Source organism: Scardinius erythrophthalmus, assembly GCF_964197995.2.
Source record: "Scardinius erythrophthalmus genome assembly, chromosome: 15".
Taxonomy (NCBI): Eukaryota; Metazoa; Chordata; class Actinopteri; order Cypriniformes; family Leuciscidae; genus Scardinius; species Scardinius erythrophthalmus.
The window spans coordinates 14,221,725-14,247,555 of record NC_138235.1 but is presented as its reverse complement, the minus strand read 5'-3'; the positions used below and the strand labels follow the sequence as shown (position 1 = coordinate 14,247,555).

General features: G+C 38.2%; 1 protein-coding gene across 1 annotated transcript in view; it reads left to right on the top strand.

Annotated features, from left to right (window-relative positions):
- Positions 1-8,311: 8,311 nt before the first annotated feature.
- tspan2b (tetraspanin 2b) overlaps positions 8,312-25,831 on the top strand; it is a 31,900-nt gene continuing 14,380 nt past the window's right edge. Inside the window, exons 1-2 of the mRNA XM_081387701.1 lie at positions 8,312-8,520; positions 21,699-21,798. Coding sequence (XP_081243827.1) covers positions 8,452-8,520; positions 21,699-21,798 — 169 coding nt within the window. The 5' untranslated portion in view covers positions 8,312-8,451. The remainder of the gene's footprint in view (positions 8,521-21,698; positions 21,799-25,831) is intronic.

Sequence of the window (25,831 nt, the reverse complement as noted above, 5' to 3'; positions counted from 1 at the left end):
TTCTGGGTTGTACGTCAGAACGTAGGCTCGCTATTGGCCAGCATCACACGCATCACACACACGACCAGCGTCGGCCAATAGTGAGCCTATGTTCTGACATACAAGTGTTCCGAAGATGAACGAAAGTCTACCGGGGTTGGATCAACATGAGGGTGAGTACTGACAGAATTTTAATTTTTGGGTGAACTAACCCTTTAATGGCCCACAGTTGGAAGAAATGCAACAAGGGAAACTGGCATTACGTTTTTTACTTCAAATTCACTTCAGTTTGCACAAATTCACTTTTTTCAGCAACACCTCAGAGACACACATTTCTTCCCATGACCCCAATTTACACTCATTATTATGCATTCGGAGTCGTTACAGAAATAAAGGCAGAGCTCTTAATGCTTACTTGTCTGTTCTTCTGTGAATCTCAAAGGACGGATCTCAACTGCTCCTCTCTCACTGTGGTTGCCAGGATATGGCTTTTCAGTTGCCAGGATACAGTCCCATCCTACTCTAGGATGAGTGCTCTCAGAGGAAGCAAGTAGACTTCTGTGGGACCTACAGAACAACTCTGGTGGTTTAATGGCGGGACCAGTGGTCAACATTTTTAGGAGATATCATGTGTTTTTGAATATTTGTTATGTTTTCGGATCACAGATGCCACATTGGCCTTCAGATTATTAGGTTGAGGGCTGGGGTGAATGTGAGAAGGACATATTAATAAATTAATATCACACACGTGTGCGTTATGTGGCCCTTTATCAGGAGGGCTGACTTATATCTCGCATTTTGGACTCACAATTATGAGTTTATATCTCACAATTATGAGTGGTAAATACTACATCAGAAGGTGTTCATGTGCACTTTTTAACCTAGGAAACTCCTATTTACGATAATTCCGATTCCACGTGAAGACAAATATCCTGTAGCAATGACAGACTGAGCCGTTTCTGAGAAGTTACTGAAGTAACTAAAATGGAGCACGTTATTATGTGATATTTTTTAGAACAACAGTTCAAAAAACAAGAACTTAATATCGAGTAACTTACATTTTAGACGTAACATTGTCCGTTTTTGTCCGTAATCACATCATCCGTTTCACCACCGAGCGAGCAACACACTGGCGTGATGTTTTGTTCCTGGATGTTTTTGAACAAATCGTGGGTAAATGATTCAATGATTCTTTTTAAAAGACGATGGCTGAATTCATAACCGCATAGTACTACTCTTGTTATTCCTGCCATAGAAAAATATGGTAAAAAAAAAAAAAAAAAAATAGTCGGCAGGAGTAGCAAATCCTGTTCAGTTACTGAATGAATCAGCGTTCTGAGTAGCCTAAATGATTCAAATGACTCACAGTCACCTGTCTCCACCTACTGGATTAACGATGTAGCCTATCGTGCAGAAAAAAAATCTGCTTATCTGCCTGCAGAGCCGGAGGCTGCATTTTCAGGACCCCACTTCTAGGACCGCATTTCTAGGACCCTATTTTTTTGTGACAGCGCCACCTACCGACTCGGAGAACCGCAGTCTCAGGAACGCATTTCCAGGACCCTAGTTGTGCCAGGCAGTATTTCCACCCACCCAGTTTTAACTACATTAGAGTTTTACAGTTTTATTACACCCAAATACTACTTTATTTATTGCAATTAAACCTGGTTCCTAGGAATGTTGAGAAATTATTGGGTCTAGCATAATATAATAACTCAAGTAAAATAAACAAGGAATCATGTTATAGTCTTTTCAGTCACTAGATCGACCACATTTTCAAGTATAGAGGGAAGACAAGGATGACTCTGGGGGTAGATTGTGTATATTTTACAAAATAATATATCACACCTCAACTTGAACACACTAAATATTGTACAAAATAATATATAACAACTGAACTTGCACACACAAAATATTTTACAAAATAATATATAATAACTGAACTTGAACACACAAAATATTTTACAAAATAATATATAATAACTGAACTTGCACACACACAAAAACAAATTTGTTCATGATGTGGACCACAAACAGAACTTCATGGACAACATCATCACTGACTCCTAAGAGAGAGAGAGAGAAAGAGAAGTGAATTAAATAAGGAACATTTAGTTGAACATGTCCTACTCTTTAATTTTTTTTCTTAGTTACCAAACAGTGCACACATATCAATTAATGTTCATAATACTATTATTGCATACTGTTCAAAGATTTGAAAAAAAAAAAAGGTTTTGATGTTGTGGGAACAAAGGTTCTAGAAACACTCATGTCAATAAAGCCCATCTCAATTGAGAAATCTGAATAGAAATAACATTGACACGACTTTTTTTCTGACCATATATATATATATATATATATATATATATATATATATATATATACATATATATATATATATATATATATATATATACACACATTTACATATGTATATAATATTTAAAGCACACATTATAAAACCATGTCAAAATGAAGAGACGCATGTAGACGCTTACACATAACATGTATTGTAACGTTAAACAGGCTGACTGTGAGCACGTGACAGTGAAAACATTAAGATTATTTTAACTGAATTAAAATGGAAGAACAATGAGTAATTAACAAGCTTTCAGAACGAACATGCTACAGTTTTATTGTGCTGTCAATAAGTCAACACAGGCTTATCACGCAACACTTCCGTTAAATGAACGTGCTAACAATTCATTTTCAAGCAACAGTTCCGTTAAATGAACATGCTAACAATTCATTTTCAAGCATTAGAGGCTAAATACTATGGCTATGCATTCAAGACTATTTATTTAGCAAATCACCATCACGTTTGCTACGTTAACTTTCCAATTAAATGCATCGCAATTGTAAAACTTTATTCGCATTTGATACTCACACTCTGATTGTCATCCATCTTCGCTGGTCCTCTAATTCGGTAGGTGGCGCTGTCACTAAAAACCTAGGGTCCTAGAAATGCGGTCCTAAAAGTGGGGTCCTGAAAATGCAGCCTCCGGCTCTGCAGGCAGACCCTACTCGGAATTATTGAAAATATTGATGCTTATTGACTTGAGGTTCCATATTTCATTTTTGACAGCAGGAATGAAAGCAAGGCTGTGAGGGATAGAATTCAGTGTTTTAAACTGAATAACTGAGACATCTGAGCTTTAAAAAAGATAAATTATAATTGCTCTGAGATTGGTTTAGGAGACTGCCCGGCTCATTTGGTAATGGAGGTAAATTAACCAAGACACTGTGCAGACCCCTGGCTGCTTTGATCAAAAATAGCACTGACATGTGTCTCGGAAGGGTCTCATGCTAATCTAATGAGAGATATAATCTAATGAAGGATTCTCCATTCATCTGTAACTGAAACAGTGAACACAATTTCACTCACCCTTTCTGTCAAGGCAGAAAAATAAAAATCTGAAATTAATTTAGTTCTGGCCTACATGATTGTAAGTGAGCCTGGTCCTGGCACCCTTTATTAGCGAGATTCACACGGGTTTAATAAATTACCGGTTCATGGTCGTTGAGTGTAAATACACTGGCTCATGCATTTATTTTCCATTTCAAATCATTTTCTTTTTTTCGCAGTTAACTGAAACCAAAGCAATGCTGACAGGTATATAACAACAAACAGGTATTTTCAAACTGGATAAATCCTGATCTAATCTAATTTACCTGTTTTACCATATTTTTGAAAGCAGGCTAAATTAAGTGTGCACACTTGCTAAGAACAATACAATTGCTACAACTGACAGGATGTGACTGGAATTTAAGAAATGCCTTGCACAATAGGCTACATCTGAACCCCTTAACGGCACGTACAGTAACACGGATGTGCATGCTGTTTTCATGCTGCAGCATCTTTTTTGTTTCTTTTTTTGAAGTTCTACAGATACCGTAGGCGCAAATTTAGATATGCATTGATAAGCTAATTTTCATTCATTGGTTTTGTTGACATGAATTTTAGCCAATCTCATCTGGTCACCCTACTGTTAAAAATTTTTTAATCAGATTAATTATACAATATGCATATTGCATATCCTAATTATGAAATGTAATATGCATGCTGATTAAATTAATCCTACTGCTCATAAAACATTCACTACTTGGCTTAAAGACCCTTAAAATTCCTTTGCATGATGCGTTGACATAATTTCCACTGAAACGGGAAGCTAAGGCGGGACATAGCATTAGTTTACCTCACAGACTGCAAGTCGTATTTGACAGCACCATGGAAGCGAATTTGAGTGCTGATGATACGTTGGATTCAATATTAGTGGTGTCAATAAATTCTAGCCATTTCATTCTTAACCAACGTACAGTTGGAAAACAGAATAAAACTATTCTACCGAACACACATCTCAAGCCCATGAATGCTTATTTCTCCATGCGAATTTTGTCAATGTTTTTAAACACACTAGCTTATTCATAATATTAAGGCTAACATATTTGTATTAAAAGCTAAAAAACTTTATGATTTCAGGGGGCCTTTAAGAAATTTAACCAGTTTAGATGGAAAGAATCTCAAGCTGACTAGCTGAAGACGTTACTGTAGTTTTACCCATTAATAGACACGATACTACCTTGAAAATAAATTCCAGCACAGTGCTGCTATAATGAAATGAGCCTTCACAATAGATAATGCTTTACAATGAACACTGTTAGAGAGCTACATATGGCAATTTATCTGTTCAATAAAATACCTTACATGCCTGTTGAGTAATAAAAATGCCATCTCTCTATCTCTTTTACAACATGAAATGTTGTAAGTTTTTGCATTTTTATTACAGTCAAAACTGCAACACAGAAAGCATATTTTTGTCTTACATTTCATAATGAACCCAGACAAGTTCATGCCGACTTGTTTTCCATCAGTTCCTTCAGTGTGTATTGTGGGTGATCAACGAATGCAAATGATACACTAGATGCGTCCTTCAAAATGAGCTGAATTGGAGGCTGCCTTCCAAGGATCCTTCAAATTGAGACGGCCTTCTGCAGAGCTTGATGACATTGCAGCCGAGATATGCAGCTGCACTATATTGAGAAGCACCCATGATGTGCACTTCACTTACAATGGCCGCTGTGTGCGTATGTCCACAAGACCGTAGAGTGTCCCATTTGTCATTTTAGGTTTCAGAAGGGTGCTCGCGAGCGGCCGATATGCACCCGGTGCACACTTTTTCAGACCATTACGGCATTACGTCATGAAAGTGTGGACTCGGAGGAAGATCATGAGGGCTTAGGGTTCCATTTGGGACAGGGCCAGTACTCTATCCCAGTGTTACCCAAACTGGGGGTAGCTTAAGATTTACGTGGGGTCGCCAAGCTCACTCTAGGTTGAGGGTTAGGGTTGAAACGGTTACTAGTTTGATGATAAACCACGATAAAAATTTCCGTTGGTTTTTTATTACGAATTAATATTTTAATCATCATTAAAACTGTGTTTGGCAGGAAAAATTCATGGTAAATACTGTCAAGTATTGAGGGAAAAGTAAGCAACAGTCTCACGCAGACACAGAATGCAGCATAGTTTTTGTTCCCTTTCAGTCGGTAACGTTAGACGCCACGTCGGAGTGATCTGACTGATAGGAATCTCGCTAGAGAGGCCAATCTACTTCGAGTGTAACTAAACGAGCCAATGAACATTGGCATGCAATGATTTGCATGGCACGTCAGCGGGGTCGATTTTCTCTTTTTTCTTTCTTTTATTTGCCTTTCATTCAGCAAAAAAAAGACTTTGCTGCTGGTTGCACTGGCCTCTATCAAGGTACTGAGACCCCGGCCTGGCTATGTCCCCAAGGTTCCTACCACTCCATTCAGGGAAAGGTAGTGAGCCTGCAAGCGCTGCCCCTGGAGGAGGCAGACCCAGCCCTGGTTTTGCTCTGTCCTGTCCACGCTCTGCAACTGTACATGGACAGAACTTGAAGCCTCAGGACCTCAGACCAGCTCTTTGTCTGTTACGGAGACCAGCAGAAGGGAAAGGCTGTCTCCAAGCAGAGGTTGGCCCACTGGATAGTGGATGCCATCGCCTTGGCTTACCAAGCACAAGGCGTGCCCTGTCCGCTCAGATTGCATGCTCACTCTTTGAGAGGCGTTGCATCCTCCTGGGCATTGGCACGTGGCGCCCCGCTAACAGATATCTGTAGAGCTGCGGGCTGGACGACACCTAACACGTTTGTTAGGTTTTATAGCTGTCTCCTCCCGTGTTCTCACCCTAAACGGGTAGAAGCACTGAGAGGCCCGGCTCTGTCGGCTTGCTGCACCCTACTGTGCATTTAAATTTCTCCAGAGGCGAGCCGGACGTGGCGGAGCGTCCGGTGCCGGTCCTTTATCTGTTGAATCCTTGAGATTCGGGTCTAGGTTAGGTTCCATATGTGCGACCCTGCGGGGATCCCATATGTGTATTCTTCCATGGCTGCTCCTAAACGGAAGCCTGTGTCTTTCCCTTGGGCTAAGTCACGCACTCATATGTATATGTATGTCTCCACATAGCTTCTTCGGGGAAGAATGTGGCTTCCGCAGCGTTCTCCTTCCTAACGGAAAGGGCACACTTTCCCAGTGTTATCCAATAATCTCACTGAATGGGTTACCACGGAACAACAGTGACAGATATTCTCTGTGTAAGCCCTCTCCTATGGTCCTTCCAGGCAAGAAGGGGCAGGAGGCTTGCACAGGGCACTGGAAGGGGGCAGGAGCTGTGGCGCTTTGGTAGGGATTCCTATCAGTTGGATCACTCCGACGTGGCGTCGGACGCGGTTACGTATGGTAACCCTCCTTTTCATCTTTCCTCTGTTTAACTCGTAGTGTTTATAAGCCAGGTGCTGCTTTGTTTACGTAGGTTACCGGGAACACAGCTCTATTTCTGCTGTTCCATAAGCGCCACCTACTTACAGAGAGTGGATTTACATTTTCATTCAGCCTGTCTGCAGTTTTTGTTTGTGAAACTGAGGGTACGTTTACACGACAACATTATGTTTAAAATGGGGACGTTTTTCCTTTGAGTTTTCCGCGTACAGACGACACCATTGTCAAAACAATCCCCGTTCACACGGATCCGCGAAAATGACTAATTAAAACCCTGTATTCTGCTGCCAGGCCGTTAGATGGCGATGAAACACTATAGACTGAACATGTAATACTCATGTGCATGACGTCATCGTCTTGAGAGATTCACATTTTTGTTGTTTACACGGAGACCATTTTCAAAAACTTGCACTTTGAAACCCGTTTTGAAAAGTTTGTGTTTTCAGGCACCCAAAGCGCTGTTGTCGTATAAATGAAGGGTCAAAACGCATAAAAAGTCTTCCGTGTTTAGTTGAAAATTATGTCGTGTAAACATTTTTATGCGCTGTTCTACATTTTAACCAGCTAATGGAAAATAAGCTAATGTGCATTCTAAAAATCTAAACAATTTGGATAATAAGGTATCTAGAATTATTCATTTAGCTGATAAAATACCTAGAATCATTTTGACTCATCCTGTTCTGTTCCTTAAAAATGGTTTAAAGGCTGGAATATCAGGTTTGTCATTAAACATAAAACATTTTGGTCAATAATTTATGTGAACATGTAGTATGTTAGTATAGATAACATTATGTTGTAAGTCAAATCTGGCCGTAGTTTATGCTATTATTTTAATGTTTCTGCTGTTGTTGCATTTATTAAAAACGTAACAGGTCATTAAGGTTTTTGAATGTTAAAATAGGGGTCTCCCAGAAAAAAGGTTGGGAACCACTGCTATAGCCCAATGGGGCACCAGGGGGAGCCAATCATAATATGGGGGGCCAGCGCCATGCCTACCCTCTAGATATGCCACTAAACCTGTCACTCATATAAGACCAACTAATAGCAAACCCCAACGATCCAATCAATTCCCAATGGAAAAAATCAAGTCCCGCCCTACATGTTTTTTTCTTGTTTGAAAAGGCGTTTCACTCATATAGGCTAGCTAGGCTAAACATCACAATAGGGAAGAAAAGACTTTATGCTGACTTTAACATGTCAAATTGACATCTACCCAATACACTTTTAAAGATGCAAATAGCCTACAAAATAATATTAAATTATACCGCTAGAGTTTTCTGATTTTTACACTGTTTCATCTGATTTCATCATTTTGTTGTTTCATGATTCCATTTTTAAAATTGATTTTAAGAGTGAAAACTTAATGTTTATTTACTTGTGCTCAGTTGCTCTCCAAACAAAAAGCCTTTAAAAGCTTTCTCTGTTTTGACTGGGATCGCGCAGTCCCATGAAAGAAGCCACTGTGCAGTGCCTGGATGGAGCATTGCCCGTCCCGAACCCCCCTCGAGTCCCCCCCGACACATTATTCAGAGGGGCGGGACAGTCAGAGAGAGACGCAGAAGAAATCACCCGCTGCTACTCGTACAGATGTTGACAGAGCTCGTGCAGTGCAACAGCATCCTCACATTTCACTGTTTTTGAAAGAGAAGTCGCTCACTTTGTACCTTCACCATGGGGAAAGTTGAAGGCGGAATGAAATGTGTGAAATATCTCCTCTTCGTGTTCAACTTTATATTCTGGGTAAGTAGCCTAATGCAGTAGTGTTGTATTTACATGCCATCATGTGTGGTATTTTAGTAGTCTATGTTTTGTTATCTGGAGCCAGTTCTGCGCGCACTTTCAAGTCAAATAGTTCTGTTAAGAGTGTTTACACACCTTCTGCAGGAATTTAAAGCTTGATTCGGGGGGAGGCTGAGAGTCACTGCTCGTACGACTCAAATCAGATTTTCCACTGAGGAAAATCCGCCCCTTTTTCCTTCAGCGTGTGTTTGTTTGGAGGGCAGCAGCCGGACACTGGCGCTCTGTAGGACGGGGTGTTTTGATTCTCCTCACTGACTTCGAATCTTTTGAATCTGTTCAGTGAATAGATTCGTTTAAATTCGTTCGCTGATAAGTTCAGTAAACCCGTCTGCAGGATATCGTTATGCCAGTAGGAGGCGAGCAGTGAGCTTTGTTAATTATGAGTAAATCATTGAATCATTCACTCATTGGACAGTCCACCATGAAATCAAAATTGACCTTTTTTTGTGTGTGCAGTATTTATTACAAATGATTTATCCATGCATGTCATTATTCTTATTTTTAATTAATGTGGCCTTGTAATCTTCAGTCAAAGTAACTTCCCCTCCCTCTTTTCACTGATGATAGCTTTAGGGCGGGACAACCTGTCACTCACATTAGATCGACCGATAGCAAACCACAACCATCCAATCAATTCCCGCCCTACATTTGTTCTTGTTCGAGAAGCCATTTCACTCATATAGTATGTCATAATAGAGAAGAAAAGACTTCCGTTTAATGTTGGCTTTAATGCCCTGTTGGCCTGTATAGATCCTAGTTTATGAACGAGATTCGATTAGGCCTAATTCATTAATAAGCAGGGTCAGTCAGTCAGTTCATTGAAGAAAGACGCCTCATTCATTCAGTTCAGTTCATCCATGAACAATTAATTATTCCATTTATTTTTTTATTCAATTATTCAATTTACTTTTAAACTAAACTTTAAAGTTCATTGACAAGTCCCAGTTCATTCGTTCAGACGAAGCAACTCATTCCATGAACAGTGTGTTCGTTCGTTTGGCATCACCAATACAATTTTCCTTCACAGACTCCGCTTGAAATGCTATTTCATGCAAATAGCCAGTCTTTGATGGCAGTAGTCAAGTGCTTTGAAATGGCTTTAGTGAATGCATGATATTGGTTTCTGCGTTTAAAAGATTTGTTAAAACACTGATTTATTCATGAATGACACACTGCTCTGCATATATTAGCATTAACTACGGCACGGGAAGCACAGTTTAAGGAAGGCCTGGCTAATTTTCATTGAGGACACTTTTATCTGATTAACCATAAACTTTTCTTACACATGATAGTTCATGGTAAAACTTTTCTGGAGTAAATATGTAACCTTGATTTAATTAATAATAATGTAACCATGTATTATAATAAATTCTCAACGTGAGTGATTAGAATAATTACTCTTTGAATAAAATATCAGAAAATCTGGGATGAAAAAAATGGAATGAAATGAAATACAACAGCATTTATATTTTGGTGCTTTTTTTCTTTTTCTTTAAGCCTTGGTTAATGTCTTACCTGCATGCATGGTAAACCTGGGCATATCAAGGAATTTTAAAATAGTAATTTACAGACAGGAAAAAAATCACTAAAATTAATCAAATCTTTAAACGTCTCTGTCACAGTATTTCTATAGTGAACAATGTCATGGAAATTCATTGGTCAAAGGTTTTGAGAGCTCTGCTTTTGGGTGTATCTGTTTGGTGTAATTTATTTGGCCTGTTAACAATAATTGACATAAATGTGGTTTATGCACATCTATGCACAGAAACGCCTAGATTCCCATTAAAACAAGTCAGAAATTTTGGAACGGTTTCTGTTTCCACAATAACAGAACTCTCGTAAAACTTTATTAGCATTTTGTATTACATTACCATGTCCCCTACATTTTTTCCCCCACAATTTCAGCCATTTTAGCATCAGATTTTTAAGCAAGTGACATTTTCCCTTTAGCTGCTGCTCTGGCACTTCCGTTTGACACACACACACACACACACACACACACACACACACACACACACACACACACACACACACACACACACACACACACACACACACACACACACACACACACACACACACACATACATACTTGATGCTGATGTCTAAATAAGGACATGCCATGCTTTTGCCATGACAATGTTTTGTCTTATAGTAGTATAGTAGTTACTGGTAGTTAAATTTCATTCTCACAAGCTCTTGTTAGCATTCTAATCACAAATATAATCATAGAATTATTTACATTCTATACTACTTCGTATATGTTGACTTTTTGTTGCATTTACTACTCTCCCATTGTGTGCAATACCTTAAGCAGTAATCTACTGCCTATTGTGGAATAATCTGTCTGTATGATCTGAAAGATCTGTGCAATACTTGACTGCACACTATTGCACACTCCATTAGTTTGCAAAACAATGCAACACTTACGGCTTTTCTGCATGCCACAACTGTGCAATAAGTTTGCAATACTCAATACTCACATGGCCTTTCTACTTTATACATCGTTATGGAATAACTGGCTTAATTTGCACTAATGCCTTGACCGAGAATTATTTCAGTTATTTAAATTGGACGTTTAACTTGCACTAGTTATACATGATTGCACTTTAAAGACTAATTTCATTGTACTTTGTATAGTGACAATAAAGATTCTTGAATCTTGAATATTTAGATGATCTACTATATTTGCCAAAATGTTAAGTACACTGTCAATACAATTTTGGAAGAGCAAACATATCTAAATTGAACTAATATTCTTGTTTGGGCATATTAAAGACATATTGTATTAAGTCTGCAAAAAAATAAATAATTGAAAAACGTTCAATTAATGATTATTTATGGAGCATATAAATGTAAAAAAAAAACATTTAGAATCAAAACTGCATATAATAAATTCAAAACAACTGTATACAGTGACAACACTGTAGAATAGTACAGTTTGAAAAGTTTGTTATTGCTTAATACTGCATAGTTTGATGTAAACATAGTAAGCTGCATACACTAAAAATATCTTCTAAGTTGTAAATAAAACAAAGATTATTGGAGTATGTTTTACAAGGAAATACAAAACAGCGTGTTGGTATATTAACATTATATCAGTAATGAAAAAAAACATACTGTAAATTTAAGTTCAATCTGTAAAACCTAAAATGTTCTGGCAACCACAGCTGCCATTTTACTGTAAAATTCACACTTTGTTTACAGTGTATTTTAATATTTCTACCTCAAATTTTCATGTTTAATTCAATGTTACTTGCAGTTGCTTTGTATATTTCTGTCAAATTTAAACATAATTAAGTACATTTCACAAAGAAATGGAAAGTAACAGAAATATTACACTAAAAATCAATGAAATTTACAGTAAAAAAATAAGTTACATGATATAATTTATCAGGTAAAAACACTGTATTTAAGCATTCATAAACTGATTGGCAAGTCTTTATGATTTTCTGTTGGAAATTAATAGCACAATCACAGATAGTGTCAATATATCTTAATGTGTATTTGTATCGAATGCCTATGAATGCCAAAATACACAGTGTTTTTTTTAAATCATAAATTATATAATTTAAATTGTTTTATTGCTGTGAATTTCATGGTTTTTTACAGTTTATTTTAATATTTCTACTTCAAAATGTCATGTAATTTAATGTGTTAATTGCCATTTCTTTGTAATTATTAGTGACATTTACTAGCAATTGAAAAGCAATTGAAATTCTTATCAAATAAAAAAGTGACAATTGATATCAAATAAAATCCTATGCCAATTTTATACAGTGCAGTAAGCAGTACTCAAGTAGTATTTCATTCCGAACATTCATTTATCTGAGCTTCTCCAAACAATTATCCCAAAACATCCATATTTCAGTCAAAGGAACTGTAGCTCCTGTAGTATTCAGAGTAACTCTTTCCACTGCAGCTCCTGCGATGTGCATCAGTGTTTTGAAAAAGGCTGTGAACCATATTGCTGTAGCACAACTTCCAATCTCTGCTGCTCCTGTGAGGCTTTGGTGGCTTTCCTAGGCCATCCAGACGAGCTCTGCTGGGCTTTGAGCTCTGGATCCTTACAGAATAAGGGACTAGTGTGAATAGAAATGTGTTTTAAATGTTCTTCACACTAAGAAAAAAAGGGGACCTATTAATGTGTGTAATGTTGCTGTTTTAGCATGAAAAAGCTCTGCAAAGTTACAAAGTTCCTCTATCGGGAGTTATTCTCTCTATCAGTAACACTGTTTCTGAACTCCCTGAAACGCCTCCATTGTAGTCTTGAGTTTTCTTCCGGGAAAGAACATCACAATATTCCTCATTTTCTGCCCAAGACATATGCAAAATAAAGGGGCGGGGCCTGGTTGAGTTAGTAGTGTGCTGAAACTCACAGTTATGGTAAGGGGCGGGACATTTCTCAGACACACTCAAAGTGCTTGACCAATCACAACACACCTGATCCAGCCGACCAATCAGAGCACATTGAGCTTTTCTGAGAGACAGGAACTAAAAAGAAGCGATACTGACAGACTGGGAAGAGAGGAACTGCAACAATGGAGAATATGGGGAAAATAATGTGTTTTTTAACATTCGAGCATAAAAACCTATTCAAGTAGAGCCAAAAAACTAAATCAAGACTTTGTAAAAGGTCACTGAAAGGTTCTTTAGGGAACCAAAAATGTTTTTTCTATGAAAAAAAAAAAAAGACCTTTTGGAACCTTTATTTTTAATACAGTAAAATGTGGTTAAACAGAAGTAAAGAATAGAAGTTTGAGAATATCAAGCCTGATTAAGAGGCCGACAGGGAAATAGGATAGAAAAGGGTTAAAGATTACGTGTGTGTGTGTGTGTGTGTGTGTGTGTGTATGTGTGTGTGTGTGTGTGTGTGTGTGTGTGTGTGTGTGTGTGTGTGTGTGTGTGTGTGTGTGTGTGTGTGCGAGACAGTTGGTATGATCATGACCTAGTTAACCAGTGAGCGCATTTGGGTATTGTTAGTAAATTTATGCAAACACACAACTTCTTGCTCAATAACTTCTTCTTTTTAGAGATACAACACAGTTATTTGATCAACATCCCTGTTTTATCAAACTGAAGTGCTGAAATCCCCATAGTTCTGTTTTGAGAAGATCTTGGATTAACAATCCTGGATTAACAATCTCCGCTTCTCTTTAAAATGTAGCCGGAATGTTCTTGACAGTAAATGAAAGGATGAATTCGAGGAACATCTCTGCATAGGAGCTCTGCTTTGTTCAGTTTGACACAAAAACCTAAATAGCCTCAGAACAGTCTCTTTTTTTTCCCAGCTAAAACCTCTCGCTCACAACCTGGCAGCTCAGCCATGGAAAATGGGCACAGTTGGACTAGACAGAATAGGACAAAGAGAGGAAATTGTTGAGGATAATGATCTCTGGCCTGTTTAGAGCCACATTAATCTCGCAGATATTATCATTCATGTTGTCTGACTGACAGCATCTAGCATGCATTGGCTGTTTGTTTACATTAGCTTGTTCTCTGCTCATTATCCAGTGAAGATCCAGTGATTATCATCTTCATTTAGGAAAGATCCGGATTCAATAAAAATGAAGATATCTGTGACATGATTCATTCATTTGTTTGTTTGTTTGTCTGCAGTGTATGCAGTACCCATACATCCAAACAGAATTTGTCCTATCATGGATGGTCTGTTGGGAGCAAATCATATTCCCCTGATGTGTGTTGAATCAGAGAGCCTGATTAATTATTAATAATGCTGTCAGATTGGCACAGCGGACAGGAAGACATAAACGAGTGAGGTCAGAGCTGCAAACTGTCTCTGAAGACAAATGAAGTGAGACAGGACAACAAACTATATGATTCTCCTTTACTGTGACAGCAATAATGTGGTTATTGAGTAAAAAGGAAACCAAATGTTTTATTTTTGGCTGTACTGCTTCCATGCCTTTTTTGGTAACCAGTTAGATGCCTTAAAACTAATTTTCGCAATAATGATAAAATGATGAGTTGATGTGTTGAGATAAACAAGGCCACTACTTGAAGTAAACTTAAGCAATAAGCCCCTCGAAGCCCCTCGAACAGCTAAGGGGCGTTGTTAGCTACGACGCGGAGCAGAGTGCCTAAAACCCCTTTAGCTGTTCTAAATCCACTGTAAAACACGGCTTTGAGGGACTTATTTCTTTTATAAAACAGTTACTCTATAAAAAATATTCATTTTATTCATAAAATAAACACCAACAACTAAAAATATGTAAGGGATAATAGAGCGAGGTGGTTGTTATAGCGAATACAACCCCGACAGGCTGATCAGGACCCCGACGCCAAGCGGAATCCCGCATATAGCTGGGTTTCAGTCACGTGATTATTATGACGCGCGAAGGCGGGGCGATCTCAGATGGAGGGCAGGAAGTAAACATAGAGAATACTTCTATGGAGGAAACCGTTGCGGAGTGTCCGTATTGTACATTTATCCGATTTTTTTGACCGTCCGTTTACACATTCTTTCAACTCTAACGTTAACCCATATCCGATTCATGTGTTTACACTTGACATATTATCTGAAACATCGCGCATGCTTAAACGGTTAAATTCTCTTGCACAGATGGGCGGACACAGATATGCTGGATGCTCTGCGATATATGCGAAGTTCGCCAAACATCGTCATGATTATGAGGCGAAGGAGGACGAAAAGTGCCATCATTGCACATATGCTTCAGTTATTATGTGTGAAAGAGATCTCAGGACTGGTGGGAGCATATTGTGTTTAAATATTGGCTTTAACCGCGGAGACATTGCCTAACGAGATGCCTCGCGATCTGCCTGTTTACATGACAGTCGCAGTGGCAAATATCCGATTTATTTCCACATATGAATGAGGCCTGAAACCGATCTCGAAATATCCGAATGCTTGCGTTTTTTTTACAATACACTGTCATAAAACACATCCGATCTGTCTCACGTAAGAGCAAAAAATCGGAATTGGATCACATTTCACTGACAGTGTAAACAAGGTAAATGAGCATTTAACAACAACCTAATGCTATATAAACACAGACACAAAAAACACGTTGGCTAGCTAACATACCTCCGACGAAGTGATCGTTGCAGACTCGGGCATTAACAGACTCTGCTCCTCCCGACCGCAGACGTAACTTGCGTTAAAAATCCACTTTTTACGGCATTGTTCTCTGAGCTTTTTACATTTCTCACCTTTATGAGTGACACTCTTAGGTACTCTATAAAAACCCTTTCCCTTTTCTCGATTAGAATGATTGGAGCAGCCGTAAACTACACAATACACTGCCATTTTTTCAGACAGCAGATTCAGCTATTTCACTTCCTGCCCTCCATCTGAGTTTCGCGCTCTCGCCATGCAGCAGCGTGACGTCATGTGAAAACAACCTATTACATGGCTACCTACCAAATAAATCAATAATTTGACACAAAATATTGATTTAAAAAGGAGTTTATTGATTTAAAAACGATTGTATTGCTTCCCCTAAAGAAAATAGTCTGTTCCGTCTCTACGGTTAGAATCCTGCGTCCATAGCAACGCTCTGTTTTTCATGGCAACGATGTGTTATACTTAGCAGCGGTCTGTATGTTATCAAGAAATAACAGACCGCATTCTACATTAGAATTCAACCAAGCCATGTAATGCTGCGTTCGAAGCCGTTGTAAATTACTCAACAAACACACACCTGTGAACGCATTAAATTAGTATTACTGCGCAACTGCCGTTTGTGATTCTTTGTTGCTGCATGTGTTGCTTAGCAACCTCTTTGGAACTACATTGCTTGGCGGAGGAATACATGTGTTATAACGTTTCATTACATGGCTTGGTTGAATTCCATTGTAGAATGCGGTCTGTTATTTCTTGATAACAGACCGCTGCGAAGTATAACACACCGTTGCCATGAAAAACAGCGCGTTGCTATGGACGCGGAACGGACTATTTTCTTTAGCGGAAGCAATACAATCGTTTTTAAATCAATAAACTCCTCTTTAAATCAATATTTTGTGTCAAATTATTGATTTATTTGGTAGGTAACCATGTAATAAGCGGGATAATGTATAGCGAGGCGGTTGTTATAGCGAATAACAACCCCTTCAGGCTGATTCAAGATTCCCGTTCAGCCTGTTGGGGTTGTTATTCGCTATAACAACCGCCTCGCAATAAATGATCCCTTACATAACACATGTATTCCTCCACCAAGCAATGTAGTTCCAAAGAGGTTGCTAAGCAACACATGCAGCAACAGCAGTAATACTAATGTAATGTGGTCGCAGGTGTGTGTTTGTTGAGTAATTTACAACGGCTTCGAATGCGGCTCAACCAATCAGAATCAAGGACTGGAACTATCCATTTTATAAATACAATTATAAGTGTAACTATAGGTGTACAGCATATAGTCAGCCTCTGCCGTTTTTAAACATGCTGGACCCGGGTGTGGTTTATATTTCTTAATCACCAGTTATTATTGACCATACAGACTTGATCCGGACAAGACCAGCACATTAGGAGAGGAAGAGGCACATGAGTTATGGTAATTGATGCTAACAGGACAGGAGTGGCTTTGTGGTAAACACCATTAGGCGTTTGAAAGACTTCATGTCTGTAGGGATATCTGTGGATGTGTGTGTGATGTGCACTTAGTGTGTTGCTGTCTCTGGGCGTTGCGTGCGTGTTTATGAGTGTTTCTTTAAGTGCGGGCACTTTTATATTCTCTTCTTTTTCTTTGATGAAGGTCTCATTACAGTTGTCTTGGTGTAATGGCTTGGCCCTTCATGTATGGTTTTTTATTGTTTTACCTTTGTCAGAAACCCAGACTTTCAAAAACGTTTCAGACTTTGAAAAACTGTACTTGCAGATAATATGATATTATCTTAATAAAAGCACGCTTGAGTGTATTGAAGAGAGCACACTCTCACGATTATGTAAAACATTTTACTTTAAAGTTCATCTTAAATCATTGTTTTAATAATCTTTTGTTGTGCTTTAAAGAAGTACACTTATTTTGATGTGTTAACTAGCACATTTAAAGTACTGGATTATAATTTAAAATGTAGTGTGTTATTTGAAATTACATTAATAAGTTATATATAATGGCCCAGACAATTGTGATTGGTCTACTCTGCTCTGATTGGTCAGATGGTCCAGTCTGTTGTGATTGGTCTTCTCTGCTCTGATTGGTCAGATGGTCCAGTCTGTTGTGATTGGTCTACTCTGCTCTGATTGGTCAAATGGCCCAGACAGTGATTGGTCTACTCTGCTCTGATTGGTCAGATGGCCCAGTTTGTTGTGATTGGTGTACTCTGCTCTGATTGGTCAGATGGTCCAGTCTGTTGTGATTGGTCTACTCTGCTCTGATTGGTCAGATGGTCCAGTCTGTTGTGATTGGTCTACTCTGCTCTGATTGGTCAAATGGCCCAGACAGTGATTGGTCTACTCTGCTCTGATTGGTCAGATGGCCCAGTTTGTTGTGATTGGTGTACTCTGCTCTGATTGGTCAGATGGTCCAGTCTGTTGTGATTGGTCTACTCTGCTCTGATTGGTCAGATGGTCCAGTCTGTTGTGATTGGTCTACTCTGCTCTGATTGGTCAAATGGCCCAGACAGTGATTGGTCTACTCTGCTCTGATTGGTCAAATGGCCCAGTTTGTTGGGATTGGTCTTCTATGCTCTTAAATTCACTGGGTCAGAAATGCCCATAGTTGACAAAACATCCCTGTGTGTGTGTGTGTGTGTGTGTGTGTGTGTGTGTGTGTGTGTGTGTGTGTGTGTGTGTGTGTGTGTGTGTGTGTGTGTGTGTGTGTGTGTGTGTGTGTGTGTGTGTGTGTGTGTGTGTGTGTGTGTGTGTGTGTGTGTGTGTGTGTGTGTGTGTGTGTGTGTGCGTGCGTGCGTGCGTGTGTGGGTGTGCCTCAGGCTGGCAGACACAAATGTAAAGGAAAATGTGTGAAAAACTGGGCATTGAGAGGTTTTGCTTCAGCTTGTGGTAATGTAAGGCCATAATTACACAAAGAAGCAACAGCAGGTGGTCGGGTACAGTGTAGTGTGTGTGTGGAGAGCGTCCCCTGATGTTCTCTGACCACACCCCTCAGAGTGAGACAATAGAGCACTCTCCCTTTCCTCTGACACGCCTCAATACTACAACCCTCATGTCATTACTGCCTAATTTACCATAATAACTTTGCAAGAACCTCATTTCCCAAATTGGAAAATGTGCCGTTATATTTCTACCTAAACAGACCTTTAAAATCCACTTTAGTTGATGTAACGTCAAGTTGTAGTTGTCAGGTTTATTTTGGGTGTGTTCACACTTGTAGTTCAGTTGTCTTGGTTTTTAGGTCCAAACCAAAAAAAGAAAATAATACATCTAGTCCTGATTCACTAAGTGTTCACAATGTCATTTTTAACACAGAACCTGAAGATATATCAAATCTGGACATACTACATTCGCCATGTTGTCATTATCATGTGATCTACCAGCGTCAGTTGCATCGCTTCACTGCCATTCACAAATCCTCTCCCACGGCCTCATGGGATAGTATAGAGCCATCGTATGCACACTTCAGAATCTCGCCAGAAGAAGGAGGTCATCCAGGGACTTTTTGCCTACTCTTTTATGCGGAAACTTCTCTGAGCTGACTGGATTCTGTTTTCCACCAGGAGATCTAATCAGCTTTTCCTGGGTTTGGGTTGACCAATTCTTTCGTTCTTTTTTCTCCCCCGTCTTTCTTTTTTTCTTGTTTCGTAATGTCTCAGTTTGAAATGTTCCACCTTCTTTTCCAACATATAATTGGTGTGTTTGTGTTTGCTGCAAGTTCTTCATTAGAGAATATAGACACATGATCTCATGATATTTAGTTTATATTATGTTCATCTGGTCACTTGGAACATGAAACATCAAAGAAATGTCTGGTAGTTTAATGGTGGCCTTTTTTTCTTTCTTTGCTACAAATGAAAGCTCTGTTTGTTGCAGAAATTATGGAAATTACATAAAAATGTGCTCAGAAATTGTCTGTTTAAAGACACCATAAAACTCCCAATAAACTTGAAAAAGCCAAATCTTGTTTCCATACATGTAAAATCCCCCTTGAAAATAAAAAGTGACCCAACAAACAATTTTAAGAGTGGAAACTGCATGGCCTAATAAAGCTGTTAGACTCAGTATGAGAGACTTTAGGATTATTTTGTTTGTTATTCTTGCATTACTATAGTATTTACATTTAAAGCAAAGTCATTGGATATTACTTGCAATTATTGTTTATTATTTTTTATTATGTTATTTGTATAATATTATTATTTACTGTTCAAAAGTGTGGGGTCAGTAATATATATATATATATTATTTATTTTAATATTATTTTTTAAGAAAATAATATTTTTATTCAGCAAGGATGCATTCAATTGATTAATTGATCAAGACATTTATAATGTTACTAAATATTTCTATTTCAAATAAATGCTGGTATTTTGAACTTTATTTTCCTCAAAATATCCTGGGAAAAAATGCATCACGTTTTCCTCAAAAATATGAAGCAGCAAAATAATATATGTATAGGCCTATATAATAATATGTTTCTTGAGTATCAAATCCAGATTTGCCATCACATATAAATTACATTATAAAATATAGTCAAATTTAAAACTTCTTTCAAATTGCAATAATAGTTAACAATATTAAAAATGTTTACTGTATTTTGTTCTTTCAAAAATATTAAAGTCTTACAGTACCAAACTCCAACTTTTAAACATTAGACTAGTGTATATAACTAATATAAATGCTGTATAAATAAAATAGTGACTAATACATTTAGAGAGGTTTAGACTTAAAAGTATTGAAAAAAATTGCCAAAAGAACAAGACAAAGATAACGAGTAAGAATATAATCTTTTACAGAGCATGTCCACATTGTCACAGTCACGAATTAATAAGATGCAAATATGTTTCCATACATAAAGTATAATCCTGTTGCAATATTTATTATTTTGTATTCTGCATATATTAAACAGTGTGTTTGTGTGCATGTATGTGAAAATAAAATAAATATATATATATATATATATATATATATATATATATATACTGTATATATGTTTGTATACACACACACACACACACACACACACACATACACATACACACACACATTTTTGTGTGTGTAATGAATAGATTTTAGGGAATATTATTGAAGCACACGCACAGACACACTCGCTCATTGTCTTGTATAGCGTAGTGTGTAACAGACAGACAGTTGGTCTTTTGTCCTACAGATAAACCCTGATCTCTGGAGGGAGGGGGGGGGGGGGCCGACCCAGGGTGGGGCAGTGCACTGAAGTCAGCCGGATGATATTACACTGCAGTGGGGTTACTGAGTGTTTGAAGGCTTGCATCTCCCGAAGGGGGGTGTGCTGTATGACAGCTGGAGGACTCAGGACAGGGTGAGGAAAGTCTTGCCTGTCTTGCATCATTCTCATGGATTTCTATTTAACTTTTAGTATGATTTTCACAGCTTTAGACAGCCTTTGCCCTTCAGACCTGAGACATCTCAGAGGTATTGGTTTTACACAAAAGCCCATTTTAACATGTGTTACCCCTTTATGAAGCCCAGTGGTGGCAGGAGACCAAGAGCGTAAAACTGGGAGGGACATTGTAAATTGAATCAAACTCTATTCAAACCAACGGATGGTCTTTTGAATGTGCTTTGACTGATGAGTGTCTGCTTTCTTTATCATCAGTAATAAGAGTTCTTTTAAGAGTGATGGTGGCTGGATTCTGTGGTCTGTCTTACTAGATTTAAGACCTGAAGGATCCTGCCAGAGTGGAAAAATATCTGTGCCACTTCTCCGTAACTAAGAGAAAACATAAGTCAGAGAGTACATACTTTTAAGGCCTTAGATAAAGGTCTGAAAATGTTTTATTTATTTATTTATTGTCAAATTAATTCATTTTGAGGAATTTAATTTAGTTGGCCTGACGTCATTTAGCACATATCGACATAATATGTTGCTCATTAATTTTGTCTGATAATGATTCTTCAAAAATGTCTCTTTTTTTGTGTTCCAAGAACAAAAAAGCAGATTTGGATTTGAAAGGATGTCTTCTAAAGATTTGTGTTGGTCTTGGTCTTGCAGCTGATGGGCTCGCTGGTTCTGGCTGTGGGACTCTGGCTGAGACTTGATCCAAATACCGTGTCACTTTTAGGAGAAGACGGGCCTGATACCTTCTTTATCGGTAAGCAGTCACTCGATAATATTTCATGACTACTTCTCCATGGACATACAAAAATCCAGATGCCTCCTTTTTTGCATTATTACAAAGGGCAATGTCCAGTTCTCCAAACAAATACCTGTGAAAATACTGATTGAGATCTGTCCCTTGACTTATTTAAATATACAGTGGAGCTGAGATCATTGAAATTATGTGATTCAAAACTTACACTTGAAAAAAGTTAAAAAAAATAATCATTATGACATATAAATATTAATTATAATAACTATAATTTAAGGTGCTCTAAGATGATGTCACACGTTTTTTAGGCTGAAATTTTTTGTCACATCCAGCAAACATCTCCTCACTATCCGCTAGCTGCCTGTCCCCTGAACACACTGTAAAAAAACGCGGTCTCTGTAGACAGCCCAGGCTCCACAAACGGCAACAAAAACAAACTGGGCCAGCCTGGACCACGAAACATCACAGTGTTCCAGCCAATAACTGACAAGAATGATTAGGGGGTGGGGGTGGGGGTGGGGGGGGTTAGTGCGCGTGCACATGAAGGGGGGTGTGGGAAGTGGAGGAGAGAGAAGCATGAAGAGGGAAGTTAGCTAGAGGAGAGATGTCCTAGACAACAACAATGACTAACGTTAGAATTATATTCTCTTGAATTTTTATATGGCCGACACACGACCAAAGAGACGATGTTCCGATGAACAAATAGCAAAGAAGAGGGAAAAGGAGAAGGAACGTGCAAAGTCCCGAATTTACATCGGAAAAGCCTGTTTCAGGAAGCACAGAGGGAGGGGGAGGGGACGGGATGAGGAGGAGGAGGGAGGGTCGAGCTAGCCTCCATTTTGTTTGACAATACTTTGAACGTCAACAAGAAGTGACGTCACCCAACATCGCTTAGAGCACCTTTAATTAATATAAATCATAATATATATATATATATATATATATATATATATAAACACTTCTGCCAAATTAGTATTAAATTAAATTAAAAAGTTTTTTATTTAGTGGTTTCAGAGTTTTTGGACGCCATTGTAGCTCATACTGTAACAGTCCCTCCAGTTTTTTCGCGATTCCGCGATTGCTGAATACAACGCAAAATCAACAAAAAGTCGCATTTTTTTGTGATCCTGCATAATTCCTAATTTAACTGCAAAATAATCACAAAAATGAAAAATACCTCACAAAACATTAAATTATAATCACCCAATTGAAATATCTCTAGTTTAATTAAAGTTTCAATGCATTTTTACGTGGATACAGATGTTGCAGGAAAAGGGGGAACTCCTTTTCCTCGATTTACTGAAGCCTATAATGTAAAACACATTTTGCATCTGCACAGCTAGCACAGTGTCTGGCTCACTCATTGGCTGTGCTGCGGCAACTGCACATCCAATGGCGCGGGCGGGCCAAGGGGGCTCGGCCTTAGCCTATCAATAACCCTAACCAGACAGGAGAGAAAGACGGGCTCTGTAGACAGTAAAATATATTAGTCCCCGAAAACCTCCGTTTTAGCAGGTTTAACGACTGAAGAGCCAACTTGCCAGGTTACTATAGTGCGGCCGGCTACGCAATACTCGTTCCCTACTCTCAGGGACCTGAGGTTACGATAGTAACCGAGTATTTCCCTTTCGAACGGTCACTTTGTATTGCGTAGCTATACGCTGTGGGGATGCCATGCAAAACGCCGCACTATAAGTAACTGGTTGCCCTCTGCAGCTCAGGACCCCTCAACTCAGGATTTACACACAGCTCTACAGTATAAATTACTACATAATATTTACATAGGTCAGGTAGAAAAATTGCCCATAGGTTGTTTTAAAAGTTAATTTTGATGAGAAGTTGATTAGACCAAAATAAACAAGCTTTATGCATTTTGTTTGTGATTTGTGTCATGTATGACTATGTGCATCTGACATAATACTGTTATGGTAAATGTGATGTCCTAATTATAAAATATAAAAATCGCAAATTTTTTCACAAATTTCTGGAAATTACCACCACAAAATCAGTCATTTTGATCGCAAAAATCACACAAAAAAATCGTGAAATCCTGGAGGGACTGCTGTAAAACAGAAATAAATGTATGACAGACAGAGCTAGTGTTTATTGGTAGTGGATGGAAACATCCGAGGCCACTCAGGGTGGTAAAGTTTCCACCGCCTTCTGCCCTGCCCTCGTGAGACACAGTGAGTTCTTGTACATTTCAAAGGCTGGGTTTTTCTGAAAACAGGAAGTGACATTTCAAATTGTGCATACGTGGAGGAAACCGCAAGACTGCAGGTTTTCTGTAGCAACTGTTCAACCTTGTGGGACAGTGAGAAAGAGAGAGGTCATGCAATGCTATATCTAGATGCAGAGGAGGGCATTTACTTCCATGATGTCAGAAAATATACTTATCCTCCAACACCCTCCTCCAGCTTGGTTTAGTCAGTGACATCACCCTCATTTATGGCGTTTAGTACTAAAAGCTGTGAAGAGAAGCCAGTGTGAAAGAGCATGACCCAAAGTCTCTGTTAAATCCCAGTCACAAAGTCACATACACTGTACAAATATATATATATATATATTCATAATTTGTTATCACAACTTTTTTCTTTGTCAAATCAACCATAATTAATGTGGTTCAGATAACATAATATTTTTATTTTCAGTTGATTAAACCAATCTCCTTCATTGCATTAACTCAATTTTAATTTCAATGAGCTCAAAATTGTAAGGCAACCAGGTAACTTACTTTTAAGTTAAACCAACAGTCATTTTAGTTCATCATCAGCTCAGATGAAGAGTTGCAACCCACAGTCATAAAACCACATGATAATTTTAAGGCATCACACACAATTATTACAACCTGTTTGTCACATTTAAATACAAATACAACCCACATACGATTATATTTATAGACTTACTATATAAGTCCAAGTTTTGCATTATACTGTTGCTTTAATTATATTTTGCCAGAATACTTAAATAATTTGTAATGGCCATAGATAAAGAAAGATGTTTTTTCAGTATCTAGCAGCAGGGGTTAACGGGACCTAACCTGCCAAACCTTAATCGCTTGGAATAAACCATCTGACAATGCTGACAGTGAACAGTTCAGGCTTCATAGTCCTCTCTGTCTACACACACACACACAGACACGTACACACACACATTTTACATGACTTTTAGATTATAGAGTTAGCAATGACAAAGTATGGTCTTCTCCACAGCTGTGGCAACGGTGTAAATATTACCAGCGTGTGACAAGATTGTTTTTAGTCAAGATGGAAGATAAAAGTGGTTTCCACTCTTTCTGTCACACTTTATTTTAGTTTCCGCTCTAATTTGCATTCTGGGTTTTTTTCTGGAGATTCTGGTGAGAGAGGCTTTTGAGCTTGAGTAAGTAACACTCTCAGCCCAGAAGAAGTATCTGTTCCGGGGATTTTTTTTTTTTATGCTTCTGTTTAGTGATGTTTGCAAAGACAAGTATCACCATTTCTCATACCAGGTTATCGTAGTTCCTAATCATTAAACCTAAGGATTATTTGTGTTAAAGAAATGAATGAAACCTTAAATCATGCCACTTGTTTAGGAGAGCTGTGCTATTGCTTTTATAAGGGCTTCTAATGTTTGATTGAAGAGCTGGGACTCTTCTCTGTTAAAATCAATATCACACTTTTCAAAATATCAGCAAGGCTGTGATTACCTATAGCTTTGTACTTGTGGCCTACTTGCTTGTGAAATTGGCTAAATATCCAACAGTCTGCTCAATAAAATAAAGCAGTTCTTTGACCCATAAACAACCAGAAACTGATAGTACACATAAGACTGGAGTTAAATATAAACCAAAGTTTATGCTAATGTAAGTTAGTATGTACAATCTATCACAATATTACTGTTTTTCTGTATGTTTGATTTAATAAATGAAGCCTAAAGGCCCGTTCACATCAAGGACGATAACTATAAAGATAACGATAAAGATACTATACTGTATATGCGTCCACACCAACGACCGATAACGGTCTTTTTATCCTAAGCACGTGCGCGCCCGCAC